The 19,134-nt window shown below is 42.0% G+C and overlaps 1 protein-coding gene across 2 annotated transcripts; it reads right to left on the bottom strand.

Moving 5' to 3' along the window:
- Window positions 1-772: 772 nt before the first annotated feature.
- GJA4 (gap junction protein alpha 4) lies at window positions 773-9,229 on the bottom strand. 2 transcript variants are annotated; one of them, XM_063312017.1, is made up of 2 exons: window positions 9,051-9,229; window positions 773-3,718 (listed from the first exon to the last, which is right to left on the bottom strand). In XM_063312017.1, exon 2 carries the CDS (start codon window positions 3,710-3,712, stop codon window positions 2,651-2,653), a length of 1,062 nt encoding a protein of 353 aa, XP_063168087.1. In that variant the 5' UTR covers window positions 3,713-3,718; window positions 9,051-9,229; the 3' UTR covers window positions 773-2,650. The 2 variants fall into 2 exon arrangements, with proteins under 2 accessions (XP_063168087.1, XP_063168088.1); XM_063312018.1 differs by having other exon boundaries at window positions 773-3,713.
- Window positions 9,230-19,134: the final 9,905 nt, after the last annotated feature.

The raw sequence follows: 19,134 nt of genomic DNA, 5'->3' as shown, positions 1-19,134 counted from the left end.
CCATGCCTGGGACTTTCCAGTAGTCTCGCATCCAAGTACTAACAAGCTCTGATACTGGTTCACTTTTGGAGAATAGCCAAGGTAGACTAGATGCTGCCCCCTAGCAGGGCGAGGTGCTAACAAGCCATGACGAGAAAGGACTTGGTATGGGAAATCTCCATTCCTTCAGTCTAATATGGCCAGCAGAGCTTCCCATCTGATCAGATTGAAACACAACTTGCGTTAAGTCTTCTAGTCATGGTTTGGGACTAGAGTAATTTGGGAATCCCCACTCTTGTGCCAGTGGACTGTTGGGAGCACTTGGAAGATTATTGGTTTTGTTTTTAAAAGGTGATGTGATACCATAACCACTGTATGACTGCAGGCGGGTCAACAGCAAGCACGATGAAATGCAGAGTGACTCCATCAAATGCCACCCTTGCATACTTACAGCCCAATGCCTGATATGCATACATGAGTTGCGACATTGGCATGATGATGTAGCCATGCATATTTTGTCATTTGCCTCTTCCCCCTGCAGATGCTCATGTGTGATTTGCACCAGATGCCTGATGTTGCCAGCAAGACCTGACAGCATTTTGAGAGAGAGGACTTTGGGGCTGTGAGAAAGTGTCTCGCAACTCACTGTGGGCTGGAGTTCATGTGTTGCCCAATGGAATGGAAGCGTTCATCATACTGGTTCTGTACAGGCTGCAAAACATACTATTGACCCATAGAACAGTCTTGCCACTTTTTATTTAGAAAAAAACAAAAGACACAAAACCAGAGTCCTCCTCCCCAAACCAATACTTGCCCCCTGGCAAGTGTGAACATTGGTTGTGAACTGGTGATGTGAAGCCAGCTTCTTATGGCCACATTGATCTGAGATGTCTACATCTCAGACAGGCAGATAGGTTTTCTACATTCCACAATCTCCTTTTCACAGCTTAGTAAAGAGAAACAGTTCACCTGAGATGGAAACAAGGTCCTTGCCCCCACCCTCCAGATCGCTTCCTATCACAATTTGCTCTTAGAAGATGGAGACAAATCTATTTTTGTAACCATCACAAGCTTTTCTCCTGCAACAACAAAAGGTGATTTCCAGAGCATATTTTTTTGCAGGTACAAACATAAAAACCCCAAACAACCCCACTGATTTGATTTAATCCAGAGAAAGGCAGGAATCTTCTTCCAAAAGACTGAAACATGTGTATTAAAAAAATCCATGTTATCTTCTCACTGCAGGAGAGACCGTGGTTTTAACACTGAAGGATCCAGCTTGTGCTTACAGTCATATGATATGAAAGAATTAGAACACATTATAATAATAATAATAATAAGGTACAAATATGAAGCTGGGAGAGAGACTGACCCCTGCAACCATTCATATGGATACACATATAATACAACATTGTCCTCAAACATCCAGTGGTCAACCCTGTTTGGCAGAGTCCTGCACAAATAATGACTGCAGTGAGAGGGGTGAGGATCTCTGCATTTGAGGAGGCCAGAAAGCTTTCAATATTCAGAGAGTATCATCTGTGGAAATGTATACTGAGTACAGTTAAGATAAGCTCAATTTTTTATTCTCTGTTAAGGAACGATAGCCCCAACAGGGTTGAAGGGCATTTAGATTGTGGAAAGCCAATCTCCAGAAAAATATCCAACTGGGATGAGAGATGGAGTTACACCCCGAAGAAGACAGAGAAAGGAGAGTTTATATACTTAGTGAACAGTTTTGATTCAGCCTCTCCAAGTTACTACCTGAAGAGACACACTGTCGTGAGCGCCCTTTGCAAATCAGAGGTTCAGCAAGTGTCAGTGGATACAGAAATTGGAGGTTCAAATACGGTGAAGACAAAAACTGTGCTTTTCTACTCTGCTACATGGAAGACACCTAAGAAATAACCCAGAGGACTTAAGTCACATCCGTTAGACTTAGTTCTATACTTAAATAGGAGCCATGTTTAATAAGCTAACATCAGCAGTAGCAATTATTCTCCCCAATGCCTACTTGAAACAGTACACAAACGATAGACGAGCTGCAGTTTTTAATAAGTAAGCTGCTCAGACTTTTGGCATCCTGCAACATGAAAACAAATCTGCTTGATAAATGCCTTTCCTCAACCTATTCTCATGTCCATTCCTAAAAAGGTGACATACCAGAAGTTCCTCCTTGAGTTCATGCTGCACTCTCCTTTTCAGGTTGCATTTGAGACCCAGTTTTGGATGGTTCCAAACTGGTTTCCCTTCTACCTACCCTCCTCCCTTTGTGGTCAAGTGGTGGTTTTCTGATCTGCAAGTCACAAGCCTCAAAAAAGACAGACCAAACAACTTATTTGTCCCCAGGAGTCAACATATAGCACCCCATCTGGGGGAATGTTTAAATGCCCATTAACCAGCCATTTCAATAGCTTGTACGTGATTGTTCTATGTCACTTTTTCCACAGTTGGTGGATCCACAAGTTCATTCTGGGTCTGGTTGGAAGTCCTGGACAGCAGAATAAGGTGGTAGAAACTTGGGAAGCACTTGGGAAGAATCCTGAGGCCCAGCCTCTTTCTTCCATGGTAATGAACCACAGTGAAGCCTTCCATGTGAAAAGACCCTTGAGAGAATCCTGGCTGCCATCAAGGAAGTCCCCATGTAACTTACATTTCAAATGGCTGTTGGCTAGACATACTGTTTTTTAGAAGCACTGCTACTTGGGCGGCTGGACTGCCTTTCCTGAGAGAAATGGATTCCAGGGGCTCCTGTTGCAAAGAGATCAGGAGGCTTAATCTGGTTTTGCAAGGCCAGGGTTTCTTCTGTGTTGAAGTTGGCCCAGTTCTGCTCACTGGAGAGCTTGTTGTACCCCTGGTAGGGTGGGGAATGCCTGTCTGCCATGGGGAGGTAGAAATAGGGTTTGTCTGGTGGATAAGGCTCAGTTGGCATTTTATCAAGCTTCATGGAGAACCTGTTGGCATCAGAAGGCAGAGGGGGAGCAGAGGATGGGGAACAGCAGTCACCTTCCTTTACCTTGTTGATTAGGTGCTTACAAAAGAGGTGGAAAAGCTCCAGAAGGTTGAGGGCAAGGGAGATCAAGCCCACTACCAGCATGAAAAGGATGAAGATGGTTTTTTCAGTGGGACGGGACATAAAACAGTCCACAAAGTGTGGACATGGAGAACCCTGGCACACATAGAGAGCATCCATGACAAAGCCATATAGGTACCACTGGCCAAAGAGAAAGCCTGCCTCAAAAATGGTCTTGAAGACCACACTGATGATGTAGGTCCACATCAGAGGTCCATGGATTTTAATTCGGCCATCTTCAGCCACACAGATCTTGGCCATCTTCTTCTCCACTGCCATCAGCATAGCTGCCACCTTGTAATCCTTGGTTTGCAATGCCCGGAGTTCACTCTCCCGCTCCTTCAGCTTCTCCTCTTGCCGGGAGAGATAGATGACATGCCCCAGGTAGACCAAAGTTGGGGTGCTGACAAAGAGGAACTGCAGCACCCAGTAACGAATATGGGAAATAGGGAAGGCTTTGTCATAGCAGACGTTGGTACAACCAGGTTGCTTGGTGTTGCACACAAAATCTGACTGCTCATCCCCCCAGACGGACTCCCCAGCTAGTCCCAGGATCAAGATTCGGAAAATGAAGAGGACCGTCAACCAAATCTTGCCGATGACTGTTGAATGCTCCTGCACCTGGTCCAGTAACTTCTCCAGGAAACCCCAGTCGCCCATCCTGTGCTAAGGACAGTAGAGAGGCAGGAATTAACAAGGTATCCATAATCATTTAATGAAAGCTTGAGGTTCCCACCAACACCTAAGTTACAGGTGGGCAAACCTCCTGGATTGAGGACTACATTGGCCCCCAGGAGGCCTTCAAGGGCTCCACAAGAAGACAAGGCTAGTGAATGGGACCATAATTCACCCCAGCCCTTTGCTGTGAAGCTCCATTCCCTTCCCACAAAGGCTGGGCTCATACAATATCTTAAGCCCAACTAACGAGATTACAATATGGCGGTGTTTACACAACATTCTTAATTTAGTTATTGGAGTTATTAGGAACACCTTGTCTAAATTACACTATAAACAGCAAAGCCACAAAATTAACCAAGGTTAAAACTGAGTTTAGTATGTTATGCAAATACAGCTGCTAAGTTTGCAAATGATCTGATTCAATGTGTGGTAGGAACACAGAATATACCTGAGCATGATTTGTGAATGCAATCACAGTTTAAAACTCTATCCTACTATTTTACCAATGAATATGGTGCCAAAGACTCAGAACCTTTTCTTCACAGTTTCAGTGTGCTGGAACTGGAGACCTCATTCAAAGTGATGACACTGAAATATTTTTTTGTGGGTGGGTGGGTGGGTGAGTAGAGGAGAAACGTGAAACGTGAACAAGTCCCTTTACTTCTTTTAGTAATACAACACGTGCATGCATGTTATAAACATAGGCTGACCATATTTCCTTGAGACAAAAACGGGACATTGGGATGGCAGAATGGGGCAGGGCTGGGCGATGGGCTGGATCGGCAGGCAAGAACTTCTCCGGTTCTCTTGGGCTGGGAATCTTCTGATTCCTTCGTTTGCGAGAGGCAAGGCTGGGCTGGAGAGTCTAGTGAACGGTTGTCCCCAACAAGCAGTTCCTCCTCTGTGCTTTTATGTTCTATTCTTCCTGCCGTTTCAAGGCAGGAGCCAGTCGGCTGGCCCTTTGATCAGCACCTATCAGCTGATCCTGTTTTTTCCTTTTTAGGTTTCCTGCCGGGTTGAGCTCTGTGGCTTTTTTTCCCGCCATTTCTGCTGAGCTCCCCCTCCTTCCACTCAAAGTCAGACTGCTTCTGACAGGTTTGCGGGAACTTTCAAATTTTTAAGTAAGGTTTTTAGGAAAACGGGACAAAATGGACATTTATGTTAAAACGACGGGACGTTCTGGAAATGTTAAAAAAACGGGACTGTCCTGTTCAAAACGGGACGTACGGTCAGCCTATATAAACATGGCTTTAAGACTATCGAACTTAAAAAAAGGTGGTCTTCTGAATAGTGCAGAAACTTAAATATCTAGGTGGGACATGTTTTAAAAAACAAAGGTCATGCAGAAACATCTTCAGGAGAATCCCTTGTCAGCACTACAATGGCTGGCCCTTGAGCCATGATCTAAAGGAAACAGGAAAGGAACATCTGCAAACAGGTTCAGGCAAACCACTTTGCAGCACTGTGATAATGGGAAAGTCTCTACCTCTTTCCCCATTCTGGTGCTGGATCTGTTAGGCCCAAACTCCCTTAATTTCCAGCTAGCACAACCAACCAATGGTTTGGAGGATAGCCAGATGGGGCAGCTGACCCCTTGACATAGCCTTGCCCCACCTTGTGTCCTGTAGAAGTGGGTTTTTTTAAAATATAATTTTTATTAAAAGATTTTCTACAATAATAAAAAACAAACTGACAGTATAAACTTATGGAAAAGAAAAAGAGTGAAGAAGGATATAAAACAAGTAAGTGAAAAAATAAAGTAAATAGAGAAAAAGAAAAGAAAAAAAATATATTAGGAAGCAGCTTCTGATCTTTACAGCAGTTACAAATGAATTTGTCATATAACCTCCCTCTTCAAGATTACGTTATAATTCCCATCTTCTGCCCTTTCTAATTATCAAATCCAAAAGTCACCATTTTTTTTTCCTGTTTTAAATCACCAATTCATATTTTTTTCCATTTTGTCTTGCCCTACCTTGTGTCCTCTGGAAGTGCTGAGCGCTGCCTGGAAACTGTCAACCAAATACTTTAGCATGATTTATTTATTTCTTTGCTACCTTTTTATGATGTTTCCACACGTTTGCATAATATGTTTAAAAATTATTAACATTCTATTATTTAAGCCACTTAGAATATTTTTTCTTTTTTTTTTCTGTTCTCAATATTCTATCAATAGGAATGACAATTTAGGATGGCAATATTACAAGTATACAATTATTTCGGTTTTTCATCCACTGTTGAGTACAATCCTGAAAAAGAACCACTACAACTCACACCAAAATTATTGTTACATAGGAGAGATTTCCATCTTAAGCTGATTACTTATTAAAGTCTCCCTTGCATTGATTCAATGTTTGTGTGTATATATAGATATATTAAAACTTAAAATGGGGAAAGGAAAAAAAATGCCCAGTATCCAGCAAGAAGTTAGTTTACAAGAATATGACCAGGCTCATGTGGCCCTCTGGATATTCTAGGGGCTGGGATCCAGTGCTTTTTTTGGAAGAATGCTCAAGAAAAAAGAGAAAAAGGTAGCATGGAAGTTGTAGGGAGTCCCTGGAGAGCCTAGAGCAGGTCAGTAACTTGAGAATAACCACACCCATTAACACATGTTGTAGGAGTCCAATGTGCATCCACAACAAGTTTTCAAAATTCCAGGTGGGTACCCATTCACCCCAAAACCTTTATCTGTCCCTTTACTAGATCATCCTCTAGTATTATCGCTAGATCAGGGACTGTTGACTGACATAAAGTACCATACACTATTGAGGGACTATTTATTTTTTAAAGATTTTCAGCAAGATAGAGAGCAGCTATGCAAGCTTAAGTTGGCTAAATGGTATCGATCTTTTAAAGATGGGCAAGGAATGTCATATTATTTACAGTCTCTTACATCCCATTCCCTGAGCAAGCTTTTACAGAACTTTGTTTTCAAACAATGCCAACAGCCTATTTGGATGGAAGAAATAAAGGATTACCAACTTCACAGGAGAGCCAGTTTGGTCTAGTGGTTAAGGTGCTGGGCTAGAAACCAGGAGTCTGTGAGTTCTAGTCCCACCATAGGCACAAAAGCAGCTGGGTGACCTTGGGCCAGTCCCTCTCTCTCATCCCAACCCGGTGCAACGTAGACTAGCCTCCTCGTGGTGCACCCCAGGCAACGTGACTTGTCACGGCTAAATAGTCTACACATCTGGCTGCGGGACCTCACAAGGATTTCCCAGCAAGGAAAAGCAGCATGAACACCAAACTGCTATGCCATACGATTAAAAAACAACAACAACAACTTCACACCGATTATGCATCTGTAATAACTCACAGATGGAAGACTTGAGCCATTAGTTCCTATTTAGTAAATTATATCAGGCACCTAGCACTGGATGCCTCATGCCTTTGTTAATCCAAGTGAGTCATGCTTGTTCAGAAGAAAAAACCTACGTTCTGCTGACCAATGTTGACGAACACGTAACTAAACAAGTTGCACGGTTTTCAATGGCCGCAAGGAAGATACAAAAGCAGATGTTGACAAACGGTGCTGTTATTACTAGAGGGGATGTATTTAACTGATACGGATCGTGGTAATTTTATAGGAATTTTGCTAAAACCTATGGTTGCAAATAAATATAAATGCAAAAGATGATCCTCTGGCACATAGCATCCAATAAATGTTGACCTTTGAGAGCTGTGCCAGGAGGAAATACATGCTAAGGCACGATCCCATGTAAGGGTCTTAGGCAGTTTGAGTACAAATTCTACCATGACCTCCAATGTGGTCAGCTTCAACTTAATATAGGAGAGTTAGATCTTCTGGGGAAAACAATACAGTCCACAAGACGGCTTATACTTCAAAAGGAAATTCTGGAAACTGAAAGCTATTTTTTTTGTTCTTCTTCCGGAAGGGGCCTATAAATATCTCTATTTTTCGAAAATGGTTGACAGTTCTCTTACAATAAGAGAAACATTTAGGTGCCACTATGCGGTAACTTTTCCTACCCTAGTTGAACAAAATTGCCCTTCTGAAATTAGAAGCAGCATCAGCTGCAGAGTTTTAAGTAATCTGCATCTGTGCACGATCAGGAGTTAAAAAAATGATTTCAAAGGAATTAATGATTGTAAAAGTTTATTTTCAAGTAATGTTATGTATTAAGTGGCTTAAATGTATTCTTTAAAGTATGAAAACCTAGCGGTTTTACAGATGGGAGAAGGTGGAAGTACGAGGTTTTAAGCATGCAGTCATAAAGCAAATTCTCTTTCACCTTGTGAGAATTATTCCATTTTACCATTTCTGTTCTTTGTGCTTTTCTACAGTTCTACTTATATGCCCTATTTTAAAAAGATACTGAGCAGGATACACCAACTGTCCAGCTTCACTGGCATTTAAAGCAGCAGCTTTTAAAATCTCCCACCCAGAAAGGCAATGTAGGAGAAGATCTGTGGCAATCTAGGGGGTAGTCGAAAAATCTGGTAATTTATCCCTTTTAATAAAACTTGTTGTTTGGAAAAGATGCTACCAGACTCCTTCTGTCTCAGGCTGGCAGTAGAACTGGAGGAAGAAATATCAAGTGGTTAAATTTACTCAAGAGAGTTGCTGGCTGCCCGGCTGTGCCTGTGATGAATTTTTTTTCTCTCTCTCTAGACTCAGCAGCTGCCGAGGACTTACAAAGGGTTAGTGCTCAGGTTAGTAGCTAAGGTTGGGGTTTCCAATTGCTTTGGTAAATGGAAAAAAAAAACTTGAAAAAAATTATCCTGTTTTTTTCCTGCTTTTAGAGCAGGTTGCCCTATAGACAAGCTGTTCCTGACTGAGAGATAAACATAGCCACTGGCAGTCTGGAAGACACAGTGGGAGATGGAGACAAGCTGAACTGGTTTGTGGTGGGCATGATTCTAGTTGTGTTTATACTGGGAAAAATCAGGAACTCCAGACAGAGCTGGTCATGCTTGGTATTGGAGAATTCCTCTGAGCATTAGCTCTTCTCCAATAAGTCAGTGAGGACTAGTAACTTCCTTTTTAAGTTCTAACAAGCCCAACATGCAGTTGTGAGCTCAGCTGCTAGCCTTGCTGTAGCAAAGCAGAAGAGGATGGCAGACTGCCTTGGATCTCCCACGCATGCCAGTCTGGTGGAGAAAGGCAGACATCATAAAAATATCATAAATCTTTATCTTAAGTCTTAAAATGGAATAAAGGTTGCCATGCCAAGAGGGAGTAGCTCTGAAGCAGACAAGTGTGAAAATCGGATTTATTATTATTCTTTAAATCAAAGCACTGCCTCCAGGGCTTTCCTGTTTAGGACTGTTTAACAAATTTGAAGACAGCCGTACTCACCAACAAATCAAAGGGATTTTCCTGGCTTAAAAGTCCTCATCAGAAGCTTTTGGATTAATTTTCTTGGTTTCGGCTGCGCTCCCAAAGAAAAACCGTAGCCGAGCTCAGCTGCAGGAAGGGAGTTTGGCAACCCCCTCCTGGAATCCAGGGCACTCAGAGACTGTTATGGAAAGCAAAGAAGGGAAAAGTTTATTATAATACCCTTGGATGAGTTAACAGAGGGGAGGAGTTAGAGGAAATGAGTTGGGGAAGAGGAGGAGAAAGAACTTCGACTATGCAGTTCAAATGTCTTTGACTATTCTGACTTAAAAAAAAAAAATCAAGGCACAGCTGATTTAGGCTGGTGGAAAGAAGGAATAGCTAAAGGTGACTTCACCTGCCTCTGGGCTAAAAGAGCACCATGGCTGACATCACCCAGGCTATGTCCACACAATGCATGGAAGCAGGTCAATTAAAGATGTAGCAGCTGAATTTGCATAATATTCTACAGCAGTGTTTTTCAACCTCGGCAACTTTAAGATAGGTGGACTTCAACTCCCAGAATTCCCCAGCCAGCGCTGGAAAGTCCATCCATCTTTAAGTTGCCGAGGTTGAAAAACACTGCTCTAGAGTTTGTTAACGGAATCTGGGGGCAGGTTTCTGGGAACTCAGTGCCTTGTGTGAACCCAGTAGATTACAGTTCAAGGACTTGGGTGGAAGCTCACCAGAGGGAGATCCAACCTGGAAACCAGGAAGAATTTCCTGACAGCGAGAACCGTTGAACAGTGGAACAGCTTGCCTCCCGGAGTTGTGGGTGCTCCATCGCTGGAGGTTCTCAAGAAAAGATTGGACAACCATTTGTCCAAGATGGTAAGAGGATTCCTGCCTTGGGCTTGTGCAGCAGGTTGGGCTAGAAGACCTTCAAGGTCCCTTCCAACCCTATAATTCTATGATTTTATGATTCTATGTCTTACGCAACCCCTCCCAAACTGGGTTAATATAAAACCTGGTTCAGCATGTTGTGTGAACCCAGTCATTGAAGCAAGGGGAGGGGAAAGCTTTCATTTTCTTAAACAGCCGTGGTAGCAGCAGCAGCAAGGTGGTGGTGGTGGTGATGATTGTGCGAGAATATTGCTTTGGAGCCTGGCTGAGGAAAAAGGAAGCAGAGGAAAACGGTGGAGACTGAAATAACAATTGGTGCCTCTGCTGTGTGGCGACTCAGGCCAAGAGAAATACAAGGGAAATCCTGGACAGGAGGAATTTGCCAGCACCTTGCAAAGCGTGGGAATCAGGAGCAGGAAAGGGGTGGGGGGCGGTGTTCAAGCAGGGAATCCCTGCAATCCTTGGGGAAGGGAGCTTTTGGGATCTGAACCAAGCGCATGTGGGTGGGAGAACCCCCTTGTGGTGGATCCTCTTACCTTCTCATATCACCACTCCAAGAGGCTGCCCCTGGCCGATTTAACAATCTCAACCAGCCATCAGACTCGAATGAAATGCTGTGGACCAGCCAGCTGTAAATTTAAACAATAACAGGCAGCCATTGCGTTCCATCATAGTGTCTGGTTTGTTTGTTTTTTAACCTGTGGAGATGATTAGGTGAAGAAAGAGTTAAAAAGGGTACTTGGCACCATTGAAATCTGTGTTATCAGATGTGCAAGCTGCACATCTACATATTCTTCAAGTGTGCAGTCATATCTAGGAGCATCTCATTATCTTTTCTGGACACAAGGAAAAAGTAGAGGGCCACTTCAAGGGGATCTTTGCCACAGTTCAACAGCTAGCAGAGAAGTTGGAGATTGAGTGATGTGTCCCTTGTCAGCATGGACTTCACAAATGTCAGGGTGAAGTGTGGAGGACTACTTCCATTAGTCTCTCTACATACCATCCCCAGACTCAGTGGTTTTGTCATTGGAAAACCAGTCTGCTGCAGAAACATGCAAGCTATCAGTGTCTTCTTACTTTATCCATGCCATGTGGCAGTACCTGAAGCAACAGAATTCCAAGCAGAAATCAGTATCATATATAACATTGGCAATTTGCACGCAGAAGCAGCCATCTGGCATGACATGGGATCCAAGGAGGAGAAACTTGGTCTTCTTAAGTTTGAAAATGGAATTCAGGATTTCTTGCAGTACACTGGAGTATTCCCTTTAGTTCAGCACTCAATTCTTACCATGCCAACACTACTGTCCTGCACAGTGGAGAGGTCATTCAATATGCTGAAAAAGTGAAAACGTGGTTGAGATTGACGAAGACAGATGAGTGGTTATCAGGACTGTGCATGGTAAGTGATCACAGAAAGAAGATTTCAGAGAATAAGGACAATTTGCTCCAGAAAGAGATTGACGACTTTGCTAAGGAAACCAGATGGCTGCAGTTCCTGTTTCAGGAATAGGAGATAAAGTATTATATTTATGTAATCTGACACATATTTGTAGGAATAAGAAGCAAACAGATCCTTAATCTTTCCATGCATGACCTTCTTCTTCTTGATCCTAAGTGTTGCAACATGCTGGTGCTCATATGCTCATGACCAGAAGAAGACTGAAGGAAAAAAGAAGGGAGGGAACTCTTCCAGGAAGATATAATGTTGAAGACGACCAGGAGGAGATACCCACTGGGAAGTCATTGACTGGCCAAGATCCTGGATGGTTGCAGTTTTTGTTTCAGAGCAGAAATAGCTGCTAAAGTATGTTCACAATGTATTCTCACAGATGTGAGAAGATGTGTGGTGATACATGCTGTTTAGCTTCTGATGAGAGTGGGTACCGCAGAAAGACTTAGGATGTATCTCTTACCTTACGCTAGGAGGGGCTCCTGTCCTGGTGCTTGTTGAGCCTCTTGGTACTGATACTGGCTTACTTCAAGGTTGTGTCTGAATGATTTTTCTACAGTTCTCACAAGAGTGAGTGGAAGAAAGGACAAAGAGGGCAGTAAGAGGCCCATGCCCAACAGCAACAACTACCAGGATCCATGCCTACAACTGGAGGAACTCAGTGGTGGCAGAATGACACCAGAGTCAGCTTGGGTAGAGCAGAGGCTGGGGAGTTAGAACAGCCAGCAGAACGGCAAAGAGAAGTGGAAGAAGGGAGGAGGCCAAACAGAAGTCCTTGCTGGGGGAGAATGGAAGGATCAAGAAGCGAGAAGAAGCTGGACTTGGACCAAGGTAGGGAGGAAGGTTGCAGGACTATGTTGAGATGGAGAAGGGAGGGTTTAGGGAAGTGGTATTGTGGGTCAGATGACAACTTTTGATTGTAATCAGGGTATGTTGTTAATAAATATGTTTTCTGCAATAGATAAAGAAGGAAAGGGTGGCATACATCCACAGTATTTTTTTAAATTATGTATTTATTTCTCATATTTCTATAGCTGCCCATCTCACAATAAAGTGTCTCTAGGCTGCTTACAACAAGCATAGCTAGCTCTAGGAGCAAGCACATCTTAAATTTGTTTGAAATATGGAGATGTATTGCTGTAGGGTCATAGTTACTATGGAAGATACACATTGCTTGGATAAGGCTAGCGTGTTAAATGTCTGTTCATTTTTATCACGCCAGTATCCATTCAACGTCAAGCTCCAGTATAGATTGTAACTGGCACATTCCCCCAATTCGTTCAAAAAGACTTATCTTACTATCTGTGCTGGGATGGACTATTTACTTTCCCCTTAAATGAAATGCTTCTTATGGCTGAATAATATTTTCGGGGGCACGGTGCATCCAGGGGATTGCATCAAATCCTTTATGCTGCTGTAAGATTAGCTTGAGTGCCCACACCATGGATGAGGCTCCCTTCAAATGCAACTTACACTCTGGAGAGAAACCTTCATCAGCCCTGCTGTCTTTCCCCTCATGTGCTAACTTTGTTCAGGGAAGTTTTTACATCTTTCAAATCCTGGAGAAGTTCCTGGAAACCTCTGATCTATTCTGGAAGCCTGTGCCTCTTGGATAGCTTGCAAGTCATGAATAAAGTTGTGTTTATAGAAGAAAAATGTTCCTATGGTGAGGGCAGCTGGATGCCCATGTATAGCAATTCAGAGCCAACTGAATGAAGACACTGATACCTTATCATTCCTTCCATTCATTCAGCTATAAATCATTGCACCATGTCATAGCCCTGATAATGAGTCATTGCGCAAGTCGGAATAACGCTCATCATCAAAATCTACCCTGTGGCTCAAGGCTGAGTTGCATCTGAGCCCAAATGGAAGCTCTATGCCAGCCTTCACTGACTTGGAATCCTTCAGATTTGGGGACCACGAATTCCCAGAATCCTCTATCAGCCAATAGCTCACTGGCCAAGAAAGTTGAAAGATACCCTACCAATGTATCTGGAAGGCTGTTTATTTAACCATTAAACTTTCAGATGCAGCTAAAAATATCTGTCACTATTTTTATGAGGTGTGTCTGTACAGGAGGTGGGAGAGGAAGCTTTCCCTGTATTTTCCCTACGTTATCTAGCCATTAGCATAAATAACCAACACAATATTTTAAAGAAAGACCAATCACCCTGTTTGCTTTCTTTGACACAGATTTAAAGTGCAAATTCTACAATGTAAGCACTTTTAAAAATCTACCTACTACTGTTTTTGAGTAGCTTTTAGTAGGGTACCCTTTTCTCCAGATTTTTTGTTGTTGGGGTCTTTCTCTCTCTGTGTATGTGTTTTGTGAAGCATGGGGGGTTGGCAACTTTTTGACTGGTGGGGAAAGACTAATGCTTGTGGACACTGATGCTAGTGTTGACCCCACTGAGAATTTCCATGGAATGCCCAACTTCACTTCCAAACTCTTTTGCACCACTATTCCAATACGTATCTCCTAAGGAATAAGTACTACTGAATCTAATAGGATGTCCACCCAGCTAAGCATGTATAGTACTTTAGACTTAATATGAGTGAAAGAAGCTAGGGCCTTAGACTTACTCTTTCCAATCTCCCCCTAGTTCACTTTGCCCCTGGATTATTCACCCACAACTAAAAACTAGCAATTTGTCAATTAACATTACCTGTGATGGAATGTGAGAGTGACCTTGGAAGATGGTGATGGGGGAGAGATGCCACCTGGGGAAAGATTAGATAAAAGAGAAAGGAGCCCACAACAGAGTAAAGGCCAGAGAAAGAAACTTAGGAAGGGCCCACCTAACTACTCAGGGGGTAAATAGGGAAGGCGGAAGTACCTTCAGACTTGCTAGATTCTGCTAATGTAAGCTTACAATATTAGCTCATCTCGTGTGATTCCTGCCTGGTTTATCTGGAAGGCCTGACGTTACCTGAGATGAAATTTCTCCGGAGGTATTTTTCTGAGAAATTTCCAGGGAGCTTTCCACTTGCCTTGTTTTAGTCCCTCTGCTTGGAAGCAGCCTGGAGAATTTTTTCGCCACGTGCTGCTTTTATCCCTGTTTCCCAGGAGAAGCGCTTGCCTTGTTGGCCTATTTCAAAGGGAGCACTGCCATCTTCTGGAGAAGGTGTGGACCTGCACCAAATTGCTGAAGAACGGCTAAGCTAAGCTTGTTGTGATGCCTAAGGTGTATAATTAGGAGTATCTTCTTACAAATTTCCCAGTAGTTTCATACACTGGTTTTTGTTCATTCTATTTTCTTCATTAAAATAGCTCCACTCAGCTACTTTTATATTTTTCTCACAGAATTTGGAAAGGAAAGGAGAAAGAATGTCCTTCACTGGACATAACTATACATATGAATATCTTCAGGACATGTTGAAGATGATACAATAGTGAGTGGTTTCATATGTTTGGGTAAATTATGTTTTAACTGTGATTTTCTGAATAATCACACTTGGCTTTATATGCCACACCTAACCATGGTTTGTCAAGCCAATTAGCTAAGGTTTGCATCTTGTGCTATGCAATGTGCCCCATGTCTGAAAACTTAGCTAATGTATTCTGAAATAGGATAAGTTGATGTTTTGGCCTTCAACTTCCATTAGCTAGAAGTGGAATGGTCAACAGCATCTAGCGGGGACAGGGTGCCCTAGTCTTGATTTAAATTAACAAAAGGAAAACCACAAACCCATTATATAGTACATAAATATATAAAATAATAAGCAGATAAAAATAAATGAAAAAAGGGGAATGAAAAAGAAAGAAAATCTAGAAAATACTGTATACCCATTCTGCAACTGAAGGAAATTAGACCAAATCACTTGGAAGTTCTCTTCCTGGCCTGTCTGTCAAGGAGAAAGCATTCCAGATGTTGACAAAACTTCCATCTCAGTGTACTTAGTTGCATAATAACCATCTTAGCTACAGTGTATCCACACATCCAAACCTCTTGGGAAATGGATACATTCTTGCAGATCAACAAGTGTTTTGCAAAGGCTAAGATGCAAAAAATAAAGCAAATTTCTTTTTTAATTATTTGTGGCCAGGAGGTGGTGCCAGAATCACATAAATAAAAATTTAAATTTTTAAAAACTATTTTTTTAAAAAAAAATCTTAAAAAAAACCCATTGTATAAATTAACCATATCAGTTAGAAGTGGAAAAGCTAATTTCACTGAACTTTAGTGTTAAAAAGAAAAAAAAAAAGCCCTCCAGAACATTGGGACATTTTAAACAGATAATGCAGTCTTTCTCTTATCTGTCCCATAAATAGTCTTTTTGTTACATAAGGAGAGTGTGCAGCTCTAAAGCCTGTAGTGGAATTACATATGGAAGTAGCTTTAAGCTACAATTAAACCTTTTAAAGCTGCAGTGCTCCTCATGTGGATTATTGGCTTTCCTTTTGAACGGTGGGGCTTATGTCTGGGTTGAGCAAGCAGAACATGACTATGGAAGGGAAGCGTGCGCCAGTGAAAACCTGACAGAGAGGAACAAATAACCTTGATTATTTCCCTGAAAGGGAAAACAAAAGTTTCCATTTCCTTAATAAAGCAAATAGTATTGGCTCAAACAACTATTTTTTTAAACTTGGCAACTTTAAAAGATGTGGACTTCAGCTCCCAGGATTCCCCAACCAGCATCTTTAAGATATGTGGACTTCAGTGCTGGCTGGGGAATTCTGGGAGTTGAAGTCCACACCTCTTAAAGTTACTAAGGTTGAGAAACCCTGCCTTGAACCACTACATCAAACTGGTTCTCTGGGCAGAAGATGCCAGCTCAAAATTTCAACAGCTTCCTCAGATTGGGCTGGGAAAACATTAGCCTGATGACCTGGAGAATTTGTAGGCTCCTGGACTCAGTGATTTGGTATAGCCCGCAGGGCCCTTCCAAGAATTGCCACTAAATGGTAATTTTTAAAGTGATCAAAGGAAGAAATTATGAAATACTTAGGGAGCTATAAAATTAATTCTAGTTAATTTTAGTAAAGGTAAAGGTTTCCCTCGACGTAAAGTCCAGTCGTGTCCAACTCTCGGGGGCGCTGCTCATCTCCGTTTCTAAGCCTTGGAGCCGGTGTTGTCATAGTGGCACTTCCGGGTCATGTGGCCGGCATGACGACATGGAACGCCGTTACCTTCCCGCCGAAGCGGCACCTATTGATCTACTCACATTTGCATGTTTTCGAACTGCTAGGTGAGCAGGAGCTGGGACGAGCAACGGGAGCTCACCCCGCCGCGCGGTTTCGAACCGCCGACCTTCCGATCGGCAGCTCAGCGGTTTAACCCGCAGCGCCACCGCGTTGACTTTAAAAAAATGAAGTGTAGTTTCTGTCTTTGCCACTTTTTTTCGAAAAGCCTGGCATATCATTTCAGTGGTTGCTCACTCCTGTTATAGATGGATCCATGGTTTAACATGGTATAAACCATCTTCCCATCATCTTCCCAAATAATTGTGACTAAACTAGAGCAATTCCTTCCTCCTTCTTCCTTAGTTATTCCCTACAAAAGGGGGTTAGTTATAGTAACTTTGTTTGTGTGTGTAAATTCCCTTTGAATGATGTTGTTAGAAATCTTAATACATTGTATTGTTTCAATACAGTGATGTTTTTAATGTATATTAATTGCGTGCATATTGATTCAGGATTATTGACATTCTCTTATTTAGATAACAGTGTTGAAAATACTCTAATGCTATCATTATTTTTGGTACTAATAGTAACTTACTGTGAGGAACAAGCATTTCTCACAGGCTGCAGGGGTTAAGCCAGAAGTGTTCACAAGGGATGGTCAAAACAATTGAGAAGGTGCACCCAAAAAAATCAAAAAAACAAACAAACAGGCAGAGCTTCAATCATCCTGCTGAGGCTGCCATTTTGACTGTTTTGACCTGCCCTACAGACACTCTTGAGTAGGGTTACCAGATATCTGAACAGGCAAAGGAGGACACAGACAACTGGAAAGGAGGACAAACAAGGGGAAAGGAGGACATACAACTCTTTAACTTTCTTGGCATCCATGACAAAAATTACAGTGAAAAACTGCAAAAAAAATATACTTGGGACTCCATGTATATGAAATTACTGTTTCCAGCATCAGACAGACTAGTTTTCCAATCACAATATTTTTCCAACAAATCTTTATTTTCAAGAACATATACTAGCGATAATATAGGATTAACAACAACACACTTTTCAAATTTCACCTTAGAAATGTATTATGAGTTGTGTGATCTCCTGACTTCAGTCACTGTAGATTTGAAGGGTCTGGACTGAAGCTGATTGCTGGAATCAGGAAATAAATAAGGTAAATCTAAGCTGTCGAGTCTGTTGATGGATGAGAGAAAGAAAGAAGTGGACAATTTACAAGGTCACAAACATGAATGACTACTGTTGTGAAAACAGTCCAAAACAACAACAACAACAACTACAGTAACTTACATCCTGCGATGATGCCTTTAATATTATTAAACAACAACATCTGCCTATCCCAGGTCCTTGGGAAGGCCTCGATAGGTGGACAAAAATGCCAAATCCAGTCTAAACATCTGGGTGATTGTATGATCAACCATAACAACACAACAAGACACTCAAAAAGCTGGACAATGGTTGATTTTAAGGCTATGCCTCCCATATGGAAGAAATGAGGATATGTCTTCCTTTTGCCAGACATTTGGTAACCCTACCCTTGAGGTCAGCTTTTAATATGGAAAAAGTTCAGTTGAATGAGACTGGGGTGAGAAACCTTCAGCCGATAGACCCAATCCAGCCTGTCAGTCTGGTGCATTTGGCCCAGGGGATCTCCAGCGAGGCCTTGAGCCCTTTCCCATCCCTTACAGTCAAAGCAGACTCTGCTTTGCTTTCTGGAAACTCCACCCCAGACATCACTTGAAGGAAGAGGTGAAAGAGAAATGCATCCAGTAAATCCAGATTCCCAATCTTGGCTTATTACAAATGAAAGGAGCCATCACTATAACACAGTGTTTCTCAGACTTGGCCACCTGAAGATGTGTGGACTTCAACTCAAAGCATGGCTGGCTGGGGAATTCTGGGATGTGCTCAGTTTTAATTTTTGCTAGCCTTCTTTTAAAGCCATTACTGGCTGTTCGGGATACTGACTTTCTTTGATTTCTTATTTGAATGTCGTATATTTTCATCTGTCAACGATTGATCCATTTAAATAAGACGATCTCACTATGACGATAGAGGAGCTTTATCTAAATTTATGCATCCCAAATGTGCCAGGGAAGGATCGGATAAAGCTACTTTATTTCCTTTCTCCACGTTGTACTTCCTTTTCTACATTTTAGTTATGCTTGCTATTTTAATAATATATTTTCTAAACTCAAAAGGCCAGAATATTGAAGCTGGGTTTTCTCCTCCTTTTTAGAGAAAAGGTGAGATTATTAACCTTCTCTTTAAAAAGAAAAGAGATAAAAAGAGAGCTGATTCATTAAAAGCTCACCTTGTGGGAAGAGAAGCTGAGATTGAGATAATTTATAGAGGATGTTTCCAAGGGGGCAAGTAGCAGTCCCTGGATAATCTTGCACTTTGACTCAACAAGAATCAGTAAATCCAATTAAACATGACAATTTAGATATTAATTAGCATTAGCAAGTTGCCCAAAAATGGGACTTACTTGTGAGCCAAGGATCTTGTCTATTCTACAATGGCACAAACAGTTCTGGTATTCAGTTCATATTTCCAGCTAGTTGTGAGAAGCGATGCTTTGGCCCTGCATCTCCAAGGTGGTGCCCCCAGGAGCCAGTGTGCCA

Source organism: Candoia aspera, chromosome 10, assembly GCF_035149785.1.
Source record: "Candoia aspera isolate rCanAsp1 chromosome 10, rCanAsp1.hap2, whole genome shotgun sequence".
Classification (NCBI taxonomy): domain Eukaryota; kingdom Metazoa; phylum Chordata; class Lepidosauria; order Squamata; family Boidae; genus Candoia; species Candoia aspera.
Note: the sequence above shows the minus strand (reverse complement) of the source record. Positions and strands in the feature narration are given on the sequence as shown.

Bases quoted from the DNA above. Each gene is read 5' to 3' on its own strand.
- GJA4 (XM_063312017.1), bottom strand. From the start codon at position 3,712: ATGGGCGACTGGGGTTTCCTGGAGAAGTTACTGGACCAGGTGCAGGAG.